Source organism: Candidozyma duobushaemuli (assembly GCF_002926085.2).
Source record: "Candidozyma duobushaemuli strain B09383 chromosome Unknown F_B09383, whole genome shotgun sequence".
In the NCBI taxonomy this organism is placed as follows: Eukaryota; Fungi; Ascomycota; class Pichiomycetes; order Serinales; family Metschnikowiaceae; genus Candidozyma; species Candidozyma duobushaemuli.
Window position 1 is genome coordinate 165,375 of NW_020289899.1, and position 19,355 is coordinate 184,729.

The window sequence follows — 19,355 nt, forward strand, 5'->3', positions numbered from 1 at the left end:
ATGCGTTGGATCTGGCTACTATGGATTGTGGCTGCTTATGCTGATACTGAGGCTCCACCTCAAGGAACATCAGAGTCTCTAGATCAATCGGCTTCTGTTGAAGAGCCTTCTGGACTTAATGAGTCACTAGCTATTGATATTGAGGATTCCGCTCACGGGAACTACTCCGACGATTGTCATTTCCTTTCGTTTGAAGAATGGAAGAAACAGAAAGAACTAGAGGCCCAAGAGGAACCGCCAAAAGTGTCGTCTACACAAAGCATGGGCAATGCTTTAGAAACCATAAAGGAGGATATTGTGTCGCTGCTGCTTCTTGATGTGGATGTCGAGGACCAGGGCAAAACGTACAAAGACAAGTTCAACTACGCTTCAGGAGATTGTGCTGCTACTGTGATGAAAACAAATAGCGATGCCAAAGGAGCACTGGCAATATTGAGCGAAGTGAAGGATCTGTACCTTTTGAATAAGTGTGCTACTCCCAACAAGTTTGTGGTTATTGAGCTCTGTCAGGATATCTTAGTGAGCTCGATTGTCATGGCTAATTTCGAGCTTTTCAGCTCCATGTTCAAAAGGGTCCGTTTTTCTGTCTCGGATCAATTCCCTTCCTCGAGCTGGCAGGTGCTTGGCGAGATTGAAGCTCAGAATATCAGAGATACTCAAGTGTTCGATATAGAGAACCCGCTCATTTGGGCTCGGTACTTGAAGATCGATATTTTGAGTCATTATGGAGATGAGTTCTACTGCCCTATATCGGTGGTCAGGGTGCATGGAACCACAATGATGGAGGAGGTCAAAAAGGATAGCCCAAAGCTGGAGCCGGTCTCCGAGCCTGCAGCGTCCTCAGTTAACGTCTTGTTTGAATATACCGATGATGATGAGGGATGCAAAGCGCTTTCGCCTTATCTTGCACTCAACGAGTTCTTGAAAGATATCAATAATGGCACTGGCGAGTATTGCAATATCCCTGCTAATACCTCCTCCATTGCAGAGTCCACGTCAACGGCCAAAACGACACAGGAGTCCATTTTTAAGAACATCGTCAAGCGACTCTCTCTTCTAGAATCAAACGCCAGTCTCTCGCTTCTATATGTCGAGGAACAGAGCAAGCTATTATCAGATGCCTTCACAAACCTAGAGAAACGTCATGCTCTCAAGCTCAATAACTTGCTTCTGAAATTCAACCATACTGTGAACGCACAAGTTCAACACCTTCAGAGCTCCTTTGAGCTCACGCATCAACAATCGAATAGTCTTCTAGAGAGACAGGAGCAGGCTCTTCGCAATGTCCTTGGTGATCTAGTTCGCAGAAACAAGGCATTGGTCTCAGATCTAGGGTTTCAACGGAAAATCATCATCGTTGACACATTGCTCATCTTGGTCCTTCTCGTCTACGTCATCATAATACGAGAGTTTGACTTGGGAGATGAAGCTCCTAGACGTCCAAAGCGCAGACCAAAAAGAAAGTTTACAGTGGCTTCTAAAAAGGCCCTTACCAGATAACCTGAATAACTATTTACAAGAATTGTTGTCTATCTAATATCTCGAATTGAAAGTCCGTTTCGAGTGACGGTCATTTCTGCGTTTGTCAAAGATGCTGTCCAGGTCACGGTCGCCATACCTGTTGCGGTTGCTGAAGCTATTGCCGTCGTAACCTCTGTGTTTGCTGCGATTGTCGAAACGATTGTAGCTTTTGTTGTTATTCTTGAAACCCTTGCCGCCTCTACGGTCGTTGAACTGACTGTGAGGAATGCCTCCAGGAACATCGAAGGTCTCTTCATATGGGTCTCTGAGACGGAATTGTTTGAAAGTGGTAGCTGTGATCGACAACTTGGCGTTCTCGTCCTGCAACAAACCCTTGGACAAGTGGTGAGCGCTTTTGATCACATCGTCCAATCTTAAACGGTACTTTGCAACGACACCAGAGAGGTAGGCAAGATGGGCACGAGTGTACTCATCGACATCCTCCTTTTCCAAAGCGATTTTCTCAAAAGCAGGAGCATCTTCATCCATGGTCTCATAGCGAACCTCGTTAGCGAAAGTGATACCGTATTTTTTGCTCAAAGCATTAGCATAAGGCACCTCGGCCTGCGACAAGTAAAGCGTGGCATTGCCCTTAGAGCCAGCTCTGGCAGTTCTGCCAACTTTGTGTACGTAATCAGCAACCTCACTGCTTGGACAGAGCTGGATCACGTCGGTGACGTTCTTGAAATCCATACCTCTGGCAGCTACATCAGTTGCAACCAAAAGGCCAGATTTACAGCTTCTGAATTCGGCGGTAGCCTTGTCTCTTTGGCCCTGAGTCATCTGACCGTGAAGTCTCAATAAAGAAGCATTCTTTTTCTCAATGAGACCGAAACGCTTGGCCTGACGCAAGATGTCATAAGCAAAGTCGGTTCCGTACTTCGTGGGCAAGAACATGATGGCCTTGAAGTCGGGCTTGCTGGAGAAGTTTCTGAAAATGTCGCTGAAAGCAGCAACCATCAGCTCGTACGAATTGTGCGTCTTCACCAAGGTTTGGTGGATGTTCTCGTGGGCCTCAGGCTCGTTCTCGGGAACACAGTTGATGTAGCGATATTCGTCGCCCATGGTAGCTCTGGCAAAATCCTCCACTCTTTCATCGACGGTAGCAGAAAAAAGCACCGACTTCATCTTGGTCGAACGGTTCAATGCCTTATGTCTGGCGTCTCTAAGCATACGGTCGATATTCATCAAACTCTCCTCAAAACCAGTCTCCAACAAACGATCGGCTTCGTCGTACACTCTGTACTTCAAGTCGGAGAATAAGGCTGCCACACGAGGGTTTCTCAATTCGGCTTCCAAACGGCCTGGAGTGGCAACAAGAACGCCAGGGGCATACCTGATGCTATCTTTTCTTCCACCAATGCAAAGCTTGACGTTGATCTTGCTCCAGCTTCTGTCTTGCTTCAAGATCTTGAAATACTCGTCCTTGATCTGGATGGCCAAATCTCTAGTTGGGGCAATGATCAAGGTGTGGATTTTGCCCATGCCTTCCTTGGACTCGAAATGGTAGTCCAAGGCGGTCTGAAGCGTAGGAATGACGAAAGCCATGGTCTTACCGGTTCCGGTCTTGGCTCTACAGACCACACCCTTCTCCTCCAACAAGGTGGGGATGATGGATTTGGACTGGACGGGCGTAAGCAGCGAGTAACCGAGTTTTTTGAAAGAATGAGCGATTTTCTTGTGGAATGCCGGGAATTTCTCGAGGTCCTCCAAGGTTATATCCTTATCGTTGTACTCGAGAAGCTCTGGCGCACTGTACGTTTTGTTGATCATCTCGTACTTTTTGAAACGGCCCATGGACACCGACAATGCACGAGTGGCAGGAGCAATAAACGGGCTCCGGAGAGAAGCACAGAGGCTTCGGTGGAGCAGGAGCATTGTGGTAGTTAATGAATCTGGGAACTAATTTTTCACACCGATGAGCTTGATCTACACACTCCCCAGGGATGTTGATAGTGGGAGGTGACGGAAGATGGTTTTTTTGGAATTAAAGAGATAGGCCGGTTTTGGATGTTTGCCTTAAGCCAGGTGGGTCCTTTGTTGTGGACTTTGTATGCGAGATGCTCGATGGCGATGAGGTAGAGAATGGTGTAGGAATAGCGATGCAGCGATAACAGAGGAGGGGTGAGCGGGCCGGTTGGTGGTGGGCAACGAAAGCGATGTTTGATTATTTAAAAAGAACATAGGCTAGCTTGAGCTTTTCGCTTTTTTCACGATAGTTGTATTTTTTGGTGGTGTTGGTGATATCTACATGTTGGCTGCAAACTGTTGGCTGCAAAGTGAGCAGCTAGGTACTTTGGGAATAATTGAACAACGAAAATAATTGACAACTGCTCATGTGTCCCTTCAAGCGTGAAAAGAAGTTCTATAAAGAGCGGGCTATGAAGTAAAAATCATATTCTAGAGATTCAAGCGACAGATATAGTAACAGAGCACCTCTATACTTAATGGTTCAACTTCCCTACTACTTCACCAAATTTTACCGTGTGACTGCCAATACCGATGACCTAGAGGGTTTGAACAGCATAATCAGTAAAAGATCGAGTTTAACTGAATCTGATTTCACTGAACTGACAGCTGTGAGGTTCGTCGGGACATAGTGCTCTTGCGCATTTAGCCAATCACCAGAGACACTCCGTGACATCCATTGAGCCAGATTGACACAGTTGACAAACAAGTTCATATCTCATGCAGAACCGAACTCCGTCATGCTTTACTTTACAAATTATCGAAGCGAAATGTGACACTCCATGCGGGTGCAAATGGCTGGAGTGAGACATCAAGGCAAGCACACCACATACCCTTTTTACTGACGAATAAGAGGCCAAAAACATAGATTTCCTTCATGACCCAAATGTCAAACTCTCTGGAATCTTCAAAAAATCCCAGAACAACATTCCTCCCGAAACGTCACACAAGCAGTCCCTGCACCGCCCTGCGAACTCATGCCAGAAGCTGCTACTCCATACTCACTACTCCATCCTCAGCACCATGAGCCAGTACCAGCCCAATGCCGCTCCCGGCAAATCCTTCATTTCGAAGATCAACTCGAAATTCTCCACCATGGCCATCTCGCTGCACACAGAAAAAGACGGCCTGACAGAAGACGACACTCTTATCCACAATGCTTTTGTCAAGTTCTTTGATGAACAGGGCCAGGGGTACCCGGAATGGCTAGGAACCAAGAACCAGAACGGAGCTCAGCCTTACAGAGGCAGCTACCAGGAGCAGCTGAAGTACCAGCCTGTGCGTGCCAGCTACAACTCCACCCCCTCGGCATCAACAAACTACTCCAACAACAGCGCCAACTACACCGCCACAAACCCCGCCACCGCCAGCCAAACGGGACCCAGACCAACGCTGGGTGGCTACTCCTCCTCGGACGAAAGGCCCGCCTACACAAGAAAGCTGAGCTCCAAGTTGCAAGACATGTACCAGAGACTGAGGGCTTCTGCCGGAAGCCAGGGCAGCCCCAGTGCTCCTGGACGGAGCCAGTCGTCGGGCTCGACCCCTAGAAGCACCGCTGCAGGCCAACGGTTGCGTGAGAAGATGATGAACGGGTCCTCTGCCAGGCCCACCTGGGGCAGAGGCAACGAGTAGGCCCAAAGTAAGGAATCTGTGGCACCAATGGACAGAAGGAGCGGTCGACGCCATTTTACGGAGCGTTCGAAGAGCCCCATTTTTGCTGCCTATGCCATTTGTGGTTACGATGGCATGTCAAGCTGTTACAAGGTAACCAAGTACGTTAATCAAAAACAGTGCTGCTTCAGTACTGACTCAGGCAGACAATAATCAAAAAGTCAATAAACGCTTTGCTCACTGCTCCAGCCGTAGTCTCTACTTCTACACTCCCTCAGTTCCTTTCGTGTACTCACGTATGTCTATTTGGTGGGGATGCCGTCGTACTCGCCGTAGCCCATGGTCAAGTTGATGTTCTGCAAACACTGGGTAGCAGCACCCTTGAGCAAGTTGTCAATGGTTGCCACAATGACAACTCTGTTTTCCTGAGAGTTGACAGCAAAACCACCAACAACAACGCCGTGCTTGCCGCTGATATCCTTCACCACTGGAGACTCGCCAGAAACCTCAATGAGCTGCTCGCCCATAAAACGCTCCTGGTAGATTTGTCTGATTTCTCTTGCTGTCAAGGACTTAGGCTTGATGGGGATGGAAACAGTGGCTGAAATACCTTGGAACCATTGGGCCACATGGGGAATGAACGCAATGTCAAGGCCAAGCTGCTTGCTCACCTCTTTTTCGTGGATGTGGTCGGTCAAAGAGTATGGCACCAAGTTGTCAGTGAGGTAGGTAAGGTCGTTCTTCTTGGAAGGCTTGGTTCCGGCACCAGAGTATCCAGAAACACCAAAAACGGTGGGAGTACCAGAGGCGTACTTGACCAATGGGTTGATGGCAACCTGAGCTGCAGTAGCATAGCAGCCAGGGTTGGAGATTTTTCTGGCATTGGCAATTTCGCTTCTGTCGATCAACTCAGGCAAACCGTATACCCACTCACCGGTGGTGTCGAAACGGTAGTCAGCAGACAAGTCAATGATTTTGGAAGTAGAACCCTCAACAGATTCCAAGGCCTCCACAAATGGCTTACAAACACCGTTGGGAAGAGCCATCACCCACACATCGATCTCCTTGTTCTTCTCCAATTCTAAAATGTCCTCGGTCTGCAAGTTGGAGTAGACAATGTTGGCCTTGTTGTAGCCCACAAGCTTCTGGCCGTTCAATTCTCTGGAGGAAACGAGAGCCAAGTCCAACTGGGGGTGCTTGTCAATGAGAGAAATCAAGTTCTGACCAACGTAACCTCTAGCGCCAATAAGAGCAACCTTACCTCTCTTGGTGTTGGTGCCCTTGACTCTTGGTGGGTTTGGGTTGGTGGTGGAGTTGGGTGCTCTTCTTCTTGTGCTGGTGTGGAAGGATCTCTTCTGGGTTTTCACAGAAGAGGAGAAAACGGAGTCGTTTTCAGAAGAAATGGCAGCACCAACTCTGTGTGCGTCGAATTGTCTGATGAGCTCAGCAGCCTGGTCGGTATCGAGGCCGTACCAGAACAAAAGCTCACCGTTCTTAGCAAAAGAACCGTCAGACTTGGAGAAGTACCAGGCCAAGTTGGCGTCATTCTCGTTCACCACCCAGTACAATGAGGTGTAGTCCTTTCTCATGGCGTTGAAAATGTTGTCGGTAACGTTGTTGAGCCAGCCGGTTCTGGAAGACAAGAACTTGTCCAACTTAGGAATAACCTCACCGCTGGCAGAAGGCTGTTCAGTGACAATTGCCAAAACTTCCAAAGGACCGTCGCCGTAGGATCTGAATGGAACGTTCTCCAAATGCTTCAAGTAAGAGGCCACAGAGATCTTGCCCGACTTGACCAGAGGGTCTCTCAAGAGAGCTTGACGCAACAAGTCAGGGTTGGAGAACTCGCTCAACGAGTTTCTGTTGATCAACTTGTAACCTCTTCTGATCAAAGTACCAGCACCAGAGTCGGTGAACAATTCCTTCTGCAAGTCGTGCACGTCAATAATAGCCACAGAGGAGGATCTGGGCAAGTGCTCCAACAAATCGTGGATCTCCTTGAGCTTCAACTTGGTACCGTACTTGACCCATGGTTGTTTCATCAAGTCATCGTACTCCTCGTCCAAATTGATGGCAGAGATCTTCTCGTTGGTCTGACCGTTCACAAGACCACCCTTTTCGTTCAAGTACACAATCTTCAATGGCTCGAATTGTCTGGCCAATTCAGAAGCAGCCACGTCAGCGTTAACATTCAACAACTGGCCCGAGGGAGTCTCGGCCAAGGAAGTCAAAATGGGCAAGTAACCAGAGTCAATGGCAGCCTCAACAGGCAGCTTGTTCACAGCGTCGATCTTACCGACCAACTGGTACTTGTCCTTATCCAAGTAGTCAGCACCAAACACACCAGTTGTGATTGGACGAGCATGGACGCCCATCTCTTCCAAAGCAGTGACAAGTCTCAAGTTCTGCTCCAAAAAGCACTTTCTCACAATCTCCATGGTCTTGGGGTTGGTGACACGGATACCATCAATATATTCTGGCTCGACGCCCTCAAACTCCAAAAGCTCGTTGATCTGAGGCCCCGTGCCATGCAAAACAATTGGAAACAAACCAACATGGTACAAGAATGCCAAACACAGCGCCAACTCAGGAAGCTGTTGTGTGATAATGGCACCTCCAACCTTGATAACAGCAAACTGCTGCAGCGAAACGGACGTAAAGTACTTCAAGTACTGTTCTACCTCACGCTTGGAGCCAATGTTGTTCAACAATTGGATAACAGTGGACCTGGTGGATCCATGAATGGGAGAATGGTGGAAGCTTCTTCCTTGACTTGGAAGCTGTTTATACACAGCAGGCCGAGGGGACTGAAGCCCCAGCAGCGTCAAGCACTTGGCCATATGGGCCGTTCTTCTCGCCACAGCTGGCTGCCGAAGTAGCAACATGATAAAGAAAAAATGTGGTGAAGAAGTTCAGCCGGTCAATGTGGAAAAAGCCAAAGTATGGTGGTGCACGGGTTTTCGGCTAGAGATAAATTTTACCCACCCTTTGGCCAATTAGAGTAACCTGGGCGCTAAGCGCGGTGAGAGATCAGTTGGAGATGCACGATGAGTCAGGCGGAAGATGCAGAGACACTAAACAAAGAAAAAACACAAGATGCAATTTAAAGGAAATGGTTTATTAGTGTGAGGTACAAAATTAGTTCAAAATAAGTCAGCGCCAGCGCTGCACGGTCACTTGGGAAGTCCCAAGTCGACATGAATCCAGTTCAATACTGGATAGTAGAGCTCGTAAAATAAGCTGGTGAAGGTCCCGATACGTTTCTGGAGGCCCAACAAATCGCTGGTAAAGTGCCTCACGTTCTTACGGAGCATCGTCTCCGTGTGCTCATTGAGCATTGCCTTCTGAATTCTCTCAGTGAAAGCGTCTATAATGTTTGGTTCGCCATCATCAAGCTTGCAAAGCTGTGTTGAAATGTAGGAGATCTGGAAATCTGTCATGGCATGCGGCACCTCGAGCCCAGTGGGTCCATTGTGATGTTGAAGATATCTATGAAGTTCGCTTGCAGCACCTTGTGAAAGGCCCAAAGCGGTTGAAAGTGTCAGTGCAAGGACAAGGCCTCTGGCTTGGTCAAGCATTGTGTGAATTTCGTCGTCAAAGTGGAAAAATAGCTTGCATTTTCGCAAACCCGTCATTCTCTCGTCGCTGGATGTTCTGAGGTCTGCAAAGAAGAACCGCATGAATGCTTCGTGGAAGTAGTTTCGTGCCTTGTCATTTCGGGATGCTCCATCAATGACAAGCCCTCTTTCCTTAGCTGCCACAACCAGAAGCGGATCAAAAACGCGGGAAAGCGGGCTACCATATTCGTATAAGAAGTGGTAGAATTCTGAGAAGCGAAGGTGAGGGAAATCGTTACCCAAGCTCCTTCTGAATGATTCGTTGGACACCAATTGCATGACATTCTCAAAGACGAAGAACTCTTGTGAAGTTGGAAAAGTGCAGAGGTTCGTCCACGACGTCTGAGCTGCTATGAACAATTCCTCAATCATCATTCTTGAACGGACAAGGAAATCGTCATTAGGTTCATCAACCGATCCGGCAAGCTGTGTGGCCTCTGGATTACTCAAGCCCGCAATCTCTACAAGCTGAAGCACAAGAAGCAAAAGAAGCTTCACATAGTTCTGGGCCAGTCTGTCAGACTCCTTTTCCACCTTAAGCTCATAAGATGCACACAACTCTAGATAGTTGATCTCAGCATGGTGAAGAAGACTTCCCTTGCCAATGTGCTTGCACAATTCAAAGTAGAAGCAGAACAACCCCTTGAGTCGGGCCACCAAGCGGTGGGCCTTTTTCTCAAAAGTCACATTGTTCCCACTGACTTCAACCTGGTCAACTTCAGAGAAAAATCTCTTCACATCCTGGGGTTCCACGATCTCACCAGCCCTGTCACAACTCACAAAACCCGTACGAATGTTCGCCGGAGTATTTGTGTTCTGCAGGGACATGAGCTCATTCTTGAACTTTGCAAACCACTGAATACGCCAGTTGGAAATGGACGTCATAGGAGGAACAGTGAAAGCGTCTGGACCAAACTGAAGCGTTTGGGCCTCGTCACATGGCGTCTCTGTGTCTGTAGCAAAATTATCATCGTACATGAGCGAGTTACCAGCGTTTTCTCTAAGCGACTTGCAGTATCCAGAGACGCTATTCAAGTCCTCGCAAAAGCTTTCCGACGATACACCAACCAGAGCCCACGGGAGCTCCTGGGGTGTTTTGAGAGCCTCCAAATTCGCCCTTGTACACTTGAACAAGCGCATTCTGTCCTTGGAACCATCACCAGTCCGCAAAAGGTCGTATGCTTCTAGAATCCGATGTTGAGTGCTGGCGATCGAAAAGGCCTCGTCTGCAATCTCCCGAAGTGCATGCTTGTGGTTGTCTCTATAAATAGCGAATAGAAAATGGTAAAAGCGCCAGTAGCGGGCAAACTGGAGACGTCGGCACGAAAATGGATGAATGTCCTTGTAGGAGAACAGTCTGAGCATGAAGAACATACGGACCGCCAAGTGATAAAGCATGATAGGGAGATGGACAGACGTAGGCGATGCCTTCTTCAAATTGACATTGAAGCCCGGGTGCATGTCGAATGAGCTGCCCAAGGAATCGTGGAAGTCACCAATCAACGCAATGGAGTAGAGAAACCACTTGTAGCTGTCATCACCCAGGTCAGGCAATCCTAGACAGTGAAGAAGATTCTCAATGCAGCCAATGGCAGGCAGCCGCAAGAGCAACACGGCATCGGAAAACAGCACTTCAAACCGGAGGATCTTGTCAAAGTACAACCGGCACTGTCTGGACTTCAATGCCTTGCGGAGCTTGTAGCGCCTGACTGCCCGTGAGATCACCAAAAGCAGGGGATCCAGAACTTCAAGCGTCTCTTCCTCGTCGGCGTCACCCCACAACGCCAATGCCTCCGTATCCTGAAGATCGCTGTTCCTCTTTTCGAGAAACAGCCTCAGGATCCTGGCCTTTTCACGGACCAGCTCCAAATGGCGCAGTCTCCGTTCGCTGGCCCTCGTCATCAGAAGAAGCATTTCGGCGGAATTAAGAGCCTCCAAGGCCTGCTGGCGTCTTTTCGTTTCCTGGACTTTCGCAACCACCATCTGATTACGGCGTCGAAGCTGAGCGGTTCTTTCGGCCAAATTGACCAGTTTTCTCCCCAGGCCGAGCAAAAGCAGTCCGTATGTCAAATCGTCTGCTGCAGGTGACCCAGGCCCGTCTTCGTCGTCAGACATGGAAAAAGCGATAAGGTGTGTGGAGAAAGATAAGAGCAATCGTGCGCATCTATATGTCTGAGGTGGGAGCCCCAGGGTGGCTATAGGCTGGGAATTTCAGTGAGGCAGACGCCGAAGCCTAGGGTTATAGTTGGAAAGGGAAATTGCAGAAATGTGTGATTTTTATTTTGCGATGAAGAGAGCCAGATAAGGTAGGCAGGGTAGACAATGGCACTGCCGCAGTGACGTGAGACAGTAATGTCCTCCCGAAGGGGAAGTCGAGGAGGACGATGATTTCCATTCTGTTTTCAGTTGTCTTAAATGTTACTGTAGTAAAACACTGGATATTTTTTTAATGATCAATGTTTGAAAGTTGGTTTTGTGGCCAGGCCAAATCATCATTTGTGTGGCTGGCTGGCTGCAAAAGCTGGTGCAGATGCTGGCATGTATCTAACAGCTGAGCCTGGGGAAGTGAGACACTGTGGCACATGGCAAGGTGAGCAAGCGATGGTCGTACAAAAGGCCAATTGGGGATTTGGATGGATAGAGGGTTTTGGGGATTGAGGGGATTTGGGGAAAAAAAAAAAAAAAAAGTGGTTCGGACGATTGTGGAATGTATTGACGGGTGGAGCTGTGGTGTATGTAGTAGCATAGGCTGATGGCCCACCTAGTATGAGCACCGAATTTATTTTCGCCTACACTCTTGATATATATTCAAAACGATCTGTTTTTAATGATAACGCCAAAAGTCTCGATATGCTCAGTCTAAACCGCAAAATCGGCTTTGGGGCTTAGTCCCGACGGTTATTTCCCGCTTATCAGTGGCATGGATAGAAGAGAAATTCCGATACTAAACCTCCAAAAGCTCATTTTCTTTTTCCATCCGTTCCTGGTCGTCGCCTACTGTCTACAAGTCTCTGCCATGTTCAGGCGTTGGTCTATAAATCATGCTGCCGTGAGCGAATGATGGCTGCAAAATCAAACATGGATGCTGGTGCTGGACTCACTTGCGGCGTTTCCAGAGCTTGCCCAAACGATGGCTATGGCTCTGGGTCTGCGTGATTGCTTCCAGCGTGGAAGATGGCCGCAACTGGTCAGCCTCACTAATAACAGGCAGTGTAAGCCCAGAAGAAAGTGCTGACGTCGTTTGCGGATGCGAAGTGTTGATACTCCGTGAGTTGGCAGGAGTGCCGGGGTTTGTGGATTTGAAATGCGAGATTATGCTGGAAATAGAGAAGTCCGAACCACTGGAGTCGGAGGGCGTGCTGCTGCCAATGTGAGGGAAGAACTTTGGGGTTTTGCGTTTCACAACGGGCACAGGCGACACCACTTCGTGGCTGAGGTCGGAGATGGATTTGCGAGGCTCCGCCAAGGGACTGGTTGGCAGGATGGTCTTCTTCAACGCACGTGGGTGCTGTAAATGAGATGGTGAATGGCACTTCAGGCTTTTCGATCCTGCTGAGCCATTGCCAAGGGACACTGCTGCTGTAGAGCCGGGTGAAAGAAGACGGTTATTTTGACAACAGCTAGAAGAGTTGCAGAAGAAGCTTGGCTCGTCTGCGGGAGGACTCTGGTGTCTGCTGTGGGCGCGAGATACCGATGCGGAAGTAGCTCTGGAGCTGGATATGGATTTTTGCTGAGAAAGAAACAGGCCGTAGACGTTTTCTCTGAGGAGCTGGATAATTTCCTGGCGTGCTTCGAGCAACACGGCTGGGTTATGAATGACATCCTGAGTGTCTTTCTCTAGGAGCTCTTTCACCGTCAGGTTAGCCAAATTAAGCTGCTGCGGCGAATCTCTTCTGACAAAAGTAGCCATAATGTAGTCCCACTGATCAAGAAGTAGAGTGTTGCTGTCGATTTCAGAGTCTAAGTCCAGCTCGGGCTCCAGGTCTGTGCTGTCCACGTGCTGGTCCTTGAGCTTGTCCCAGACATTTTCCGTGGGGAGATGCTCGTCAAAGCCAAAATCAAACCCGCTGCCTTCCGAGGGCAATTCAGATATCAGCGAAGCTGTGCTCCGAGTGGAGCTCCTTCTGCTCTTTCTCCGCATCTGCTTTGTAGGAAACGGAAGCGTATCGATGGCCGACGGTAGGCTGCGGTTTAAAAACGATGACGAAGTGGCTGCCGAGGACGAAGTCTGGCCCACCTGGCAGCGGGACTGTGAAAGGTTCTCAGGGAAGATCTTGCCGTAGAAGTACTCATACTTAAAGATCTCCATAAGGAAAGCCAAGTTCTCATGGCAATGAAGCGAAGTCAAGTACTTGTCGAAGCTGGATGCGTAGCGGATCCGAGAATCGCATAGGGAGTGGTTTTGGCCGATGGAAAGCTGGAAACAGTCGTCGAGCAATTCATCCAAGGATGATGGCTGAAGTCTGGGGGTTGTGGGGACAACGGGGGCAGGGAGGCCGACGGCGTGGGGGAGGGGCTGAGGACGCCACACTGGCGGGGCAGCGTGGGGGCAGGGCCTGGTTCATAGTGAACTCGCTAGAAAAGTGCGTCTAAAAAGACTCGAGTGTTTCTTGTAGGAAAGGCAGGGTTGATATGGGCTTGAGAGTGACGCGAGACCTGCATGCATGCGGAGGCAGCAGGCAAAAAAAAAAAACGGTGCGGTGAAAAAAGCAATTTTTTATTTCCACGCGCAATGCATAGAAGCACCGCAGGCGGATCCAGCATAGGCACTTTTATTTTCCACCTAGGGCTGCTACAAATTGCCCAATAATCCTAGGGCTAGTGCGGCGCTATTTTTGCAACTAGGGCATCTCGCCGTGCAGATCGTCCGATTTATTTCTCCGAGATCAGGTACAAAGCGAAAGAAAATAGGAATCAGCTTCCGAGGCCACCTCCGATCCATGATTAACAAGCGATTAGCCAACATGATCTTACAGGAAATTATCGTGGTCTGGGTATGAAGTATTTTCGGTCAATCACGCCTTTTTTTTTCGGCTTGCCCTGTTGGGTCTATGTGGTCCAATGTGGCTTGTTCGGCTGCGTCGGCCTGTTTCCGGACCCTATGGTCCAGCCCGGTTTGAGCAATTCTCGTATTCCTCTTTAATTTTTCCCACCTCATATGCCTCGGTCCGCCTCACTCTCGTAATGCGTTTCTTCTCGTCCTGCGAGGCGTTTCAAATCACCTTTCATTCCTCTCCGTCAAATTTGCATGCCTCCATTCCCACGGCTGTGTTCTTCCCAGAATGTTGACGGCATCTAGGAGGAGAACGCCATGACAGGCGGGCGTTGCTGCATGACCCGCTTAAACATTCCCTTCGGTTATTCAACACATAAGTTTTTCAGCATAGCGCTTATGCGACAAGCAGGGCACCATTAGGGCTTCCTGACTGCGCTAACAGTTGTTAGCGCTAGTCGGAGTCACATCTTGGCGGCATTAGCGAGACATGTATTACTGCACCGATAGTCATGCGGGTTGTGCATGCACCGTCACAAATTGCGCTTTATCGCGTGATACGAAGACATCGAGCAATGCCCGGTAACAAGCCGAGAATATTAATATGTTCTATGGTCATCGAGGCTCGGCAAACTTCGGAGGGCCAAATCGCTAGATCTTTTTGTATACAACACAAAAACAATTCGAAATACTCGTAGCCCTCGACTTTTCGGCCCATCCGTGGACTCCGAAGGGTTGCTTGAAACATCCGTACACCACAGTCCGAGACCGGTGCACCCTGCTTCTGATTTAAACGCCCGTACATCTAGTCTCCACGCACCTGGTGTATCACGCTTGGCACGTGATGCAGCACGTGCTATCCCTTATCGCGCCTACTCCCTGAATCCGATAACCTACATCATCCACAGTTTTATTCTCCTTTTTCCATAGCATGCTCAAGAGTTCCATTCGAAGATCTGGTGCTAGAGCGTTACGTGCACAAGGTTTCCGACCTTTTGCCACCAAGCTTTCCGGTCTCCATTGCGCCCGGACCGCGTACCCGTATCTTTCAGCATCTCCGAACCACGGATATGCCACCTTCTCCAGCGGAACTGAAGACTTTGAGATCGATTTGATCACTTTACGTCGAAAGTCGGCTCCGGAAAACCCCCTGGTGCCTCCATTCCCAACCGTTTTGGATCAAAACTCTCCAATTAACGGAAAGTATGACCCTCAAGTGGTAGATAAGATATTGAGCAAGAAGGGTGGTCGGGCTGAGGATACCAGTGGAACTCCCGCTACATGGGCGTTTGTGGCGCAGTACCATAAGGAATTGGAAATCCTTGAGTCGTTTATCAGGCTCTCCTATGCCAACACCATCCCTGACATCTCCACCCTCACATCTGTGGAGATCTCCAATGTGCTCTACATCTTCCGTGGCTTGTACCGCAAGGGCCATTTGGAACTTGCTGCAGGCGCCAATGTCCGGACCTTGGATGAAATGGTTGACGAGTTCTTATCATTGCTTTCAGATGCCCCTTCTACTTCCCGGAGTTTGACTACCTCCGTGCACTCCCTCTTGAAGAACCCTCCAAAAGAATCAGTGCAAACGGCTTTGTGGAGTAGCGGCATTGGCAATTTCCTTCCGGAATTGAGTGTTTTGACGAAAGAGTACGATTTCAATACGCTTGCTTCGGTGCAGCCTATAGTCGACAAGATTGGCGTCTTGGTTACCGAGTTCTCCCGTTTTCTAGAGGTCAACGGAGCGGCTCATAACTACGATGCTGATTTCTTCCGTGTCTTGATCTACGTTTCTCGCTACAAACACTTGAAGCTGATTTTGTTGGATCTTTCGAAGAAGGACGTGTCTCCTAAAGCATTGCTCAAGCTTGCGAAGAACCCAAGAAGCGCTGATCTCCAGGAAGCTATCAGAGCTGGTAGTGCTGAAGTCGAGAAGCTCAGCGATTTGATAAGCAACTCAAGCAGAAACATCTTGAACATTGTGTTTGCTAATGTGGGACTCCGCGAGACAGACTTTACTTTTGCAGCCGTTTCTGCCGAGACCGAGAAAAGCGTCTACACCTCCACTGAAAAGGCACTTTTGGAAAGCTTTATTGAAACGTACTTGCCCTTAGTATGCGGGGGCGTACTTACAATTGACGCATTTAAGGACCCCAAGTTCGAGAAGACTCTTATCACGAAAGACGCCAGCCCTGTTACGACTTACTTAGTGCTGCAAAACTTTTTCGAAAATTACGACTTTTCCCTTGCCACAATCTTGGGTATCACTTCTAACTTCCATATCATTCGTGCTGTGGCGCCTCAGTTTGAGCTGCTCAGAGCCGTCTCTTTGGAACAATTGACGGATGCGATTGATAAATTGGCAGAGAAATCAAGCCCATTGATCTTGGAGGATGCTGCTAAGGTCCATGAAGCTCTTGTGTCCTTCACTCGACTTTCTAACACAGGCTTTATAATCTTCGAAAAGCTTTTGCTGAACCCACAGTGGATTGTTGCATGGCAGCGTCATGTCCTTTTCACAGGAACTTCCTACCCAGACGAATCTTTAACCGTTGTTAATCTTAAGGGCGAAATTGCAGCTCTCGAAGAAATCAAGCCAAAGGTCGTCAGCATTGATGTCATGCAGATCCTGGGCAAATGTCTCAGTGACTTCAAGAAAGAGCTTGCAGACTTCAAGCAAAAGGACTTGCGGAACTTCAAGTATGCTGACATTGGCTTCCCGAAGCTTTTGAAGTACATCAATAGCGCCATAGCTCATGCTATCTCTAGAAATGAGCATTCTGCTGGCTCTGCTGTGACGTTAAAAAACGCTGGATTGTATGGTCAGCTTAATGAGCTCTTGGCCGCTAATATCGAGCCTAATAATGCAAAGACCGATTTCTTAGACGAACTTGCAGAAGGTTCAGCTGCACCTGCTGAGAAGGGCTACCAACAGATCCCTGAAGAGCTCAAGATCCACAGCTTCGTGAAGGAACTCGAGATCTTGAGGAATGATGAACTCAAAAAGTCATTCAAAAACAGCACTCCAGATGAGATTGTCGGTTTGGTTGACCGTAGGTGTACTGAATTCTCGCAGAACCTCGAGAATCTGAACCCAGCATCTAGAATGTCTAAATCCAACTGGGCTGTTTTCATGAAGATGGGTGGTCGCTTGAAGAGACTATTTGCTATCAACAATGGCAACACTGAGATCTTGGATGCGGTGATCAACTCTCAATCTGCATTGGACAAGCTTGAAGCTAAGCTTGCCGAAAAGAAAGCCCAGCAGGATGCTGAGAAAGCGGCCACTTCAGAGAACACTTTATACGCACCTGGTCCTTACGTTCAAATCCCAGAGAAGTTAGGCTTGCATGATTTTGTTGAGCACCTTTCATTATTCAGAGATGAGCTTCAGAAGCCCTATAAAGATGCTTCTGCCACTGAAGTGCTCGACTTGATGGAAAGGAGGACCAAGGAGGTCTACAATGGAGCTAATTTGGCCTCGCTGAAAATCAACACAGACAACTTGGTCTCGTTCATCAAGCTCCACGCCAAATTGAAGAAACTTTTGGCATGGAATGGTGGAAACACTGCAATCTTGGACACCATTATCTATTCACAAAAAGTTTTTGACAACTTCGAAGCTAAAATAACTTCGAAGTCTAAACCTGCCACCAAATTGTCCAGTGTCGAGGTTTCGTCATACAAGCAGATTCCAGATGATGTCTTGCTTGAAGAGTACGCAGAGGAGCTTGAGCAATTGAAAGCTAATCTCGGTTCCAATTTTGGCGATCATACGGCCTATCAAGTGCACAGAGAGTTGGACAAGATGGTGAACTCCGAAGAAGACCCTGAAAGACGCTTGACCCTTGGAAAACTCCAAAGAAACATCAGGATGCTCTTGAAACACAATGGCGGCCTGACTTTTGCTTTGGATACGGTCTTGATCAGCAGAAAGGTGTTTGACAACATGAAGAACAAGATTGCTTCTGCAGAAGCCACTGGAAACAAGTTCATCATGTCTGATTTTCTCGAGAAGACAACCTCGTCCAAGCCAAAGAAAACCATCAAGTACAATGATGCAAATGAGGTTTTGGCTTTGCTCAACAGCAACACTTCTGCAGCTGATGTTGGTGTGGACAATCCCAAGGTTGAGGCGTCTATCCGTGACGCCCTTGCCTCAGCTATGAGTCAAGAGGAAAGTAACTTGAAGAAAGAAAACCCTGAGGAATACGCTGCTATCAACTCTTTGACGGCCCAAAAGATCAGAGATACTTACACCAACAAGTCCAAGTCGACGAAGCCCATCGATAAGGAATCATTGGAAAATTTCCTCAAGTCGTCAAAGGAAGCCAAGGACATCAACGAGGAGAACAAGTTCCGTGAACAAAATGCCTACGAGTGGAGCAAAAGCAAGTGCCTGAGCAACCGTACCTTGGAGTCTAAAAACTTCTTTAACCCCATGCAAAACGCAAAGGGCGTTGCCATGGAATACCTTGTGGTAACGCCCACGGGCGACACAATCTATTCTCGCGAGAATCCTCTTGGAGCGAAACATGTTCCTGAAGAGATGGTCACTGTCTTGAATAGAGTTTCCCCATCCGTGCTTGAGAAGGTGTCCAAGAGGATCAACAAGCTTCAGAAGAAGAACTGGAGAGTGATTGGTGGAGGCGACAATGACCGTCTCGTTGTTGTGAGCAGGCCATTAGCAGCCAAGGGTGCCAAGGTGTGGAAATTGATCCGTACCATCTTCACCACCACCGGTATGGTGTTCGTCGTTATGTTGGGCCTCCATGTCTGGTTAGACGACGTTGAGCATGGTACATCACCCCAGTTGGCGTTCCCACCGAGCGAGAACATCGGAGTGATGGAACAGTCTGACGTTGACGAGTACGAGAAGAACCATGCCGTGCAAGAGGAGCCAGCCGGTAAAACAACTCTCTGGAAGAGATTGTTCTGGAGCCGTTAGTCTATAGTTAGAATACATTAGTTAGTCATCTCGTCGTCGCCTGCGTTCTTGGTGATCAAGGTAAACTTCCAGGCAGTACTGGCACCGGCGTTTCCGTTCCAGTTCTTGACATTCACCACAGTGTCCTTATCTCTAAGATCAGGCGTACGAAGGCCTGTTTCGAAAACGTGTTCATCGTGTTTTCTCTTCTCCTTAAGAAGCTGCTGCCTGCTGGTCAATGGTCTACCGGGTCTTCTGTTCTTGTCGATCTCTGCAAGTTCTTCGTCGTCACGAATAACCCACTGTCTGACGATTTCCCTAATCTCGTGCAAATCAAAAGTTTCTTGAGGATTCTCCTTGATGCTCTCTTGGATATGCAAATAGAAGAGAAGCTCGTGGTTCTTCTGCTCCATGTGTCTCTGCTTCTTGGCCTTGATCTTGGCTTCTCTCTCGGTGGCTCTACCGAGCTGCTTGAACTTTCTGCCTTTAGCATGAAGCGTTGCCGAGGACCCAGCGATCTTCTTACTGACTTTGTTGAGTGATTTAGCAAGAGGCATGGTTGTGATGAGCTGAGAATGCAGGCGATGAGGTGCGCAGGGATGTAGTAAGGTTGTGGGTCCTCGAAGGTGAATTCGCCAGTTCAAAAAAAATATATTCAAAGAAACAAAACTAAAGCTGTAGAGAATGAATTCTAGCTGGCTGTTATTCAGATCAATTC

At 48.4% G+C, this 19,355-nt stretch overlaps 8 protein-coding genes across 8 annotated transcripts; 3 read left to right on the top strand and 5 right to left on the bottom strand. All coding sequences in view use genetic code 12, as the record gives it.

Moving 5' to 3' along the window:
• CXQ87_004748 (uncharacterized protein) lies at window positions 1-1,500 on the top strand (the record flags this gene model as incomplete). The annotated part of the gene is made up of 1 exon (XM_025483184.1): window positions 1-1,500. One exon carries the CDS (start codon window positions 1-3, stop codon window positions 1,498-1,500), a length of 1,500 nt encoding a protein of 499 aa, XP_025337397.1.
• Window positions 1,501-1,533: 33 nt separating this feature from the next.
• On the bottom strand, window positions 1,534-3,399 carry MSS116 (ATP-dependent RNA helicase; the record flags this gene model as incomplete). The annotated part of the gene is made up of 1 exon (XM_025483185.1): window positions 1,534-3,399. One exon carries the CDS (start codon window positions 3,397-3,399, stop codon window positions 1,534-1,536), a length of 1,866 nt encoding a protein of 621 aa, XP_025337398.1.
• Window positions 3,400-4,512: 1,113 nt separating this feature from the next.
• MSO1 (Mso1p) lies at window positions 4,513-5,121 on the top strand (the record flags this gene model as incomplete). The annotated part of the gene is made up of 1 exon (XM_025483186.1): window positions 4,513-5,121. One exon carries the CDS (start codon window positions 4,513-4,515, stop codon window positions 5,119-5,121), a length of 609 nt encoding a protein of 202 aa, XP_025337399.1.
• Window positions 5,122-5,402: 281 nt separating this feature from the next.
• On the bottom strand, window positions 5,403-7,985 carry ARG5,6 (bifunctional acetylglutamate kinase/N-acetyl-gamma-glutamyl-phosphate reductase; the record flags this gene model as incomplete). The annotated part of the gene is made up of 1 exon (XM_025483187.1): window positions 5,403-7,985. The coding sequence occupies one exon, from the start codon at window positions 7,983-7,985 to the stop codon at window positions 5,403-5,405; it is 2,583 nt and encodes an 860-aa protein (XP_025337400.1).
• Window positions 7,986-8,273: 288 nt separating this feature from the next.
• Window positions 8,274-10,832, bottom strand: CXQ87_004752 (uncharacterized protein; the record flags this gene model as incomplete). The annotated part of the gene is made up of 1 exon (XM_025483188.1): window positions 8,274-10,832. The coding sequence occupies one exon, from the start codon at window positions 10,830-10,832 to the stop codon at window positions 8,274-8,276; it is 2,559 nt and encodes an 852-aa protein (XP_025337401.1).
• A 982-nt stretch (window positions 10,833-11,814) lies between these two features.
• CXQ87_004753 (uncharacterized protein) lies at window positions 11,815-13,282 on the bottom strand (the record flags this gene model as incomplete). Its single annotated transcript, XM_025483189.1, has 2 exons — window positions 11,815-13,180; window positions 13,242-13,282. 2 exons carry the CDS (start codon window positions 13,280-13,282, stop codon window positions 11,815-11,817), a joined length of 1,407 nt encoding a protein of 468 aa, XP_025337402.1.
• A 1,359-nt stretch (window positions 13,283-14,641) lies between these two features.
• On the top strand, window positions 14,642-18,621 carry CXQ87_004754 (uncharacterized protein; the record flags this gene model as incomplete). Its single annotated transcript, XM_025483190.1, has 2 exons — window positions 14,642-18,579; window positions 18,615-18,621. The coding sequence occupies 2 exons, from the start codon at window positions 14,642-14,644 to the stop codon at window positions 18,619-18,621; spliced, it is 3,945 nt and encodes a 1,314-aa protein (XP_025337403.1).
• Window positions 18,622-18,675: 54 nt separating this feature from the next.
• On the bottom strand, window positions 18,676-19,194 carry CXQ87_004755 (uncharacterized protein; the record flags this gene model as incomplete). The annotated part of the gene is made up of 1 exon (XM_025483191.1): window positions 18,676-19,194. One exon carries the CDS (start codon window positions 19,192-19,194, stop codon window positions 18,676-18,678), a length of 519 nt encoding a protein of 172 aa, XP_025337404.1.
• Between the last annotated feature and the right edge of the window lie 161 nt (window positions 19,195-19,355).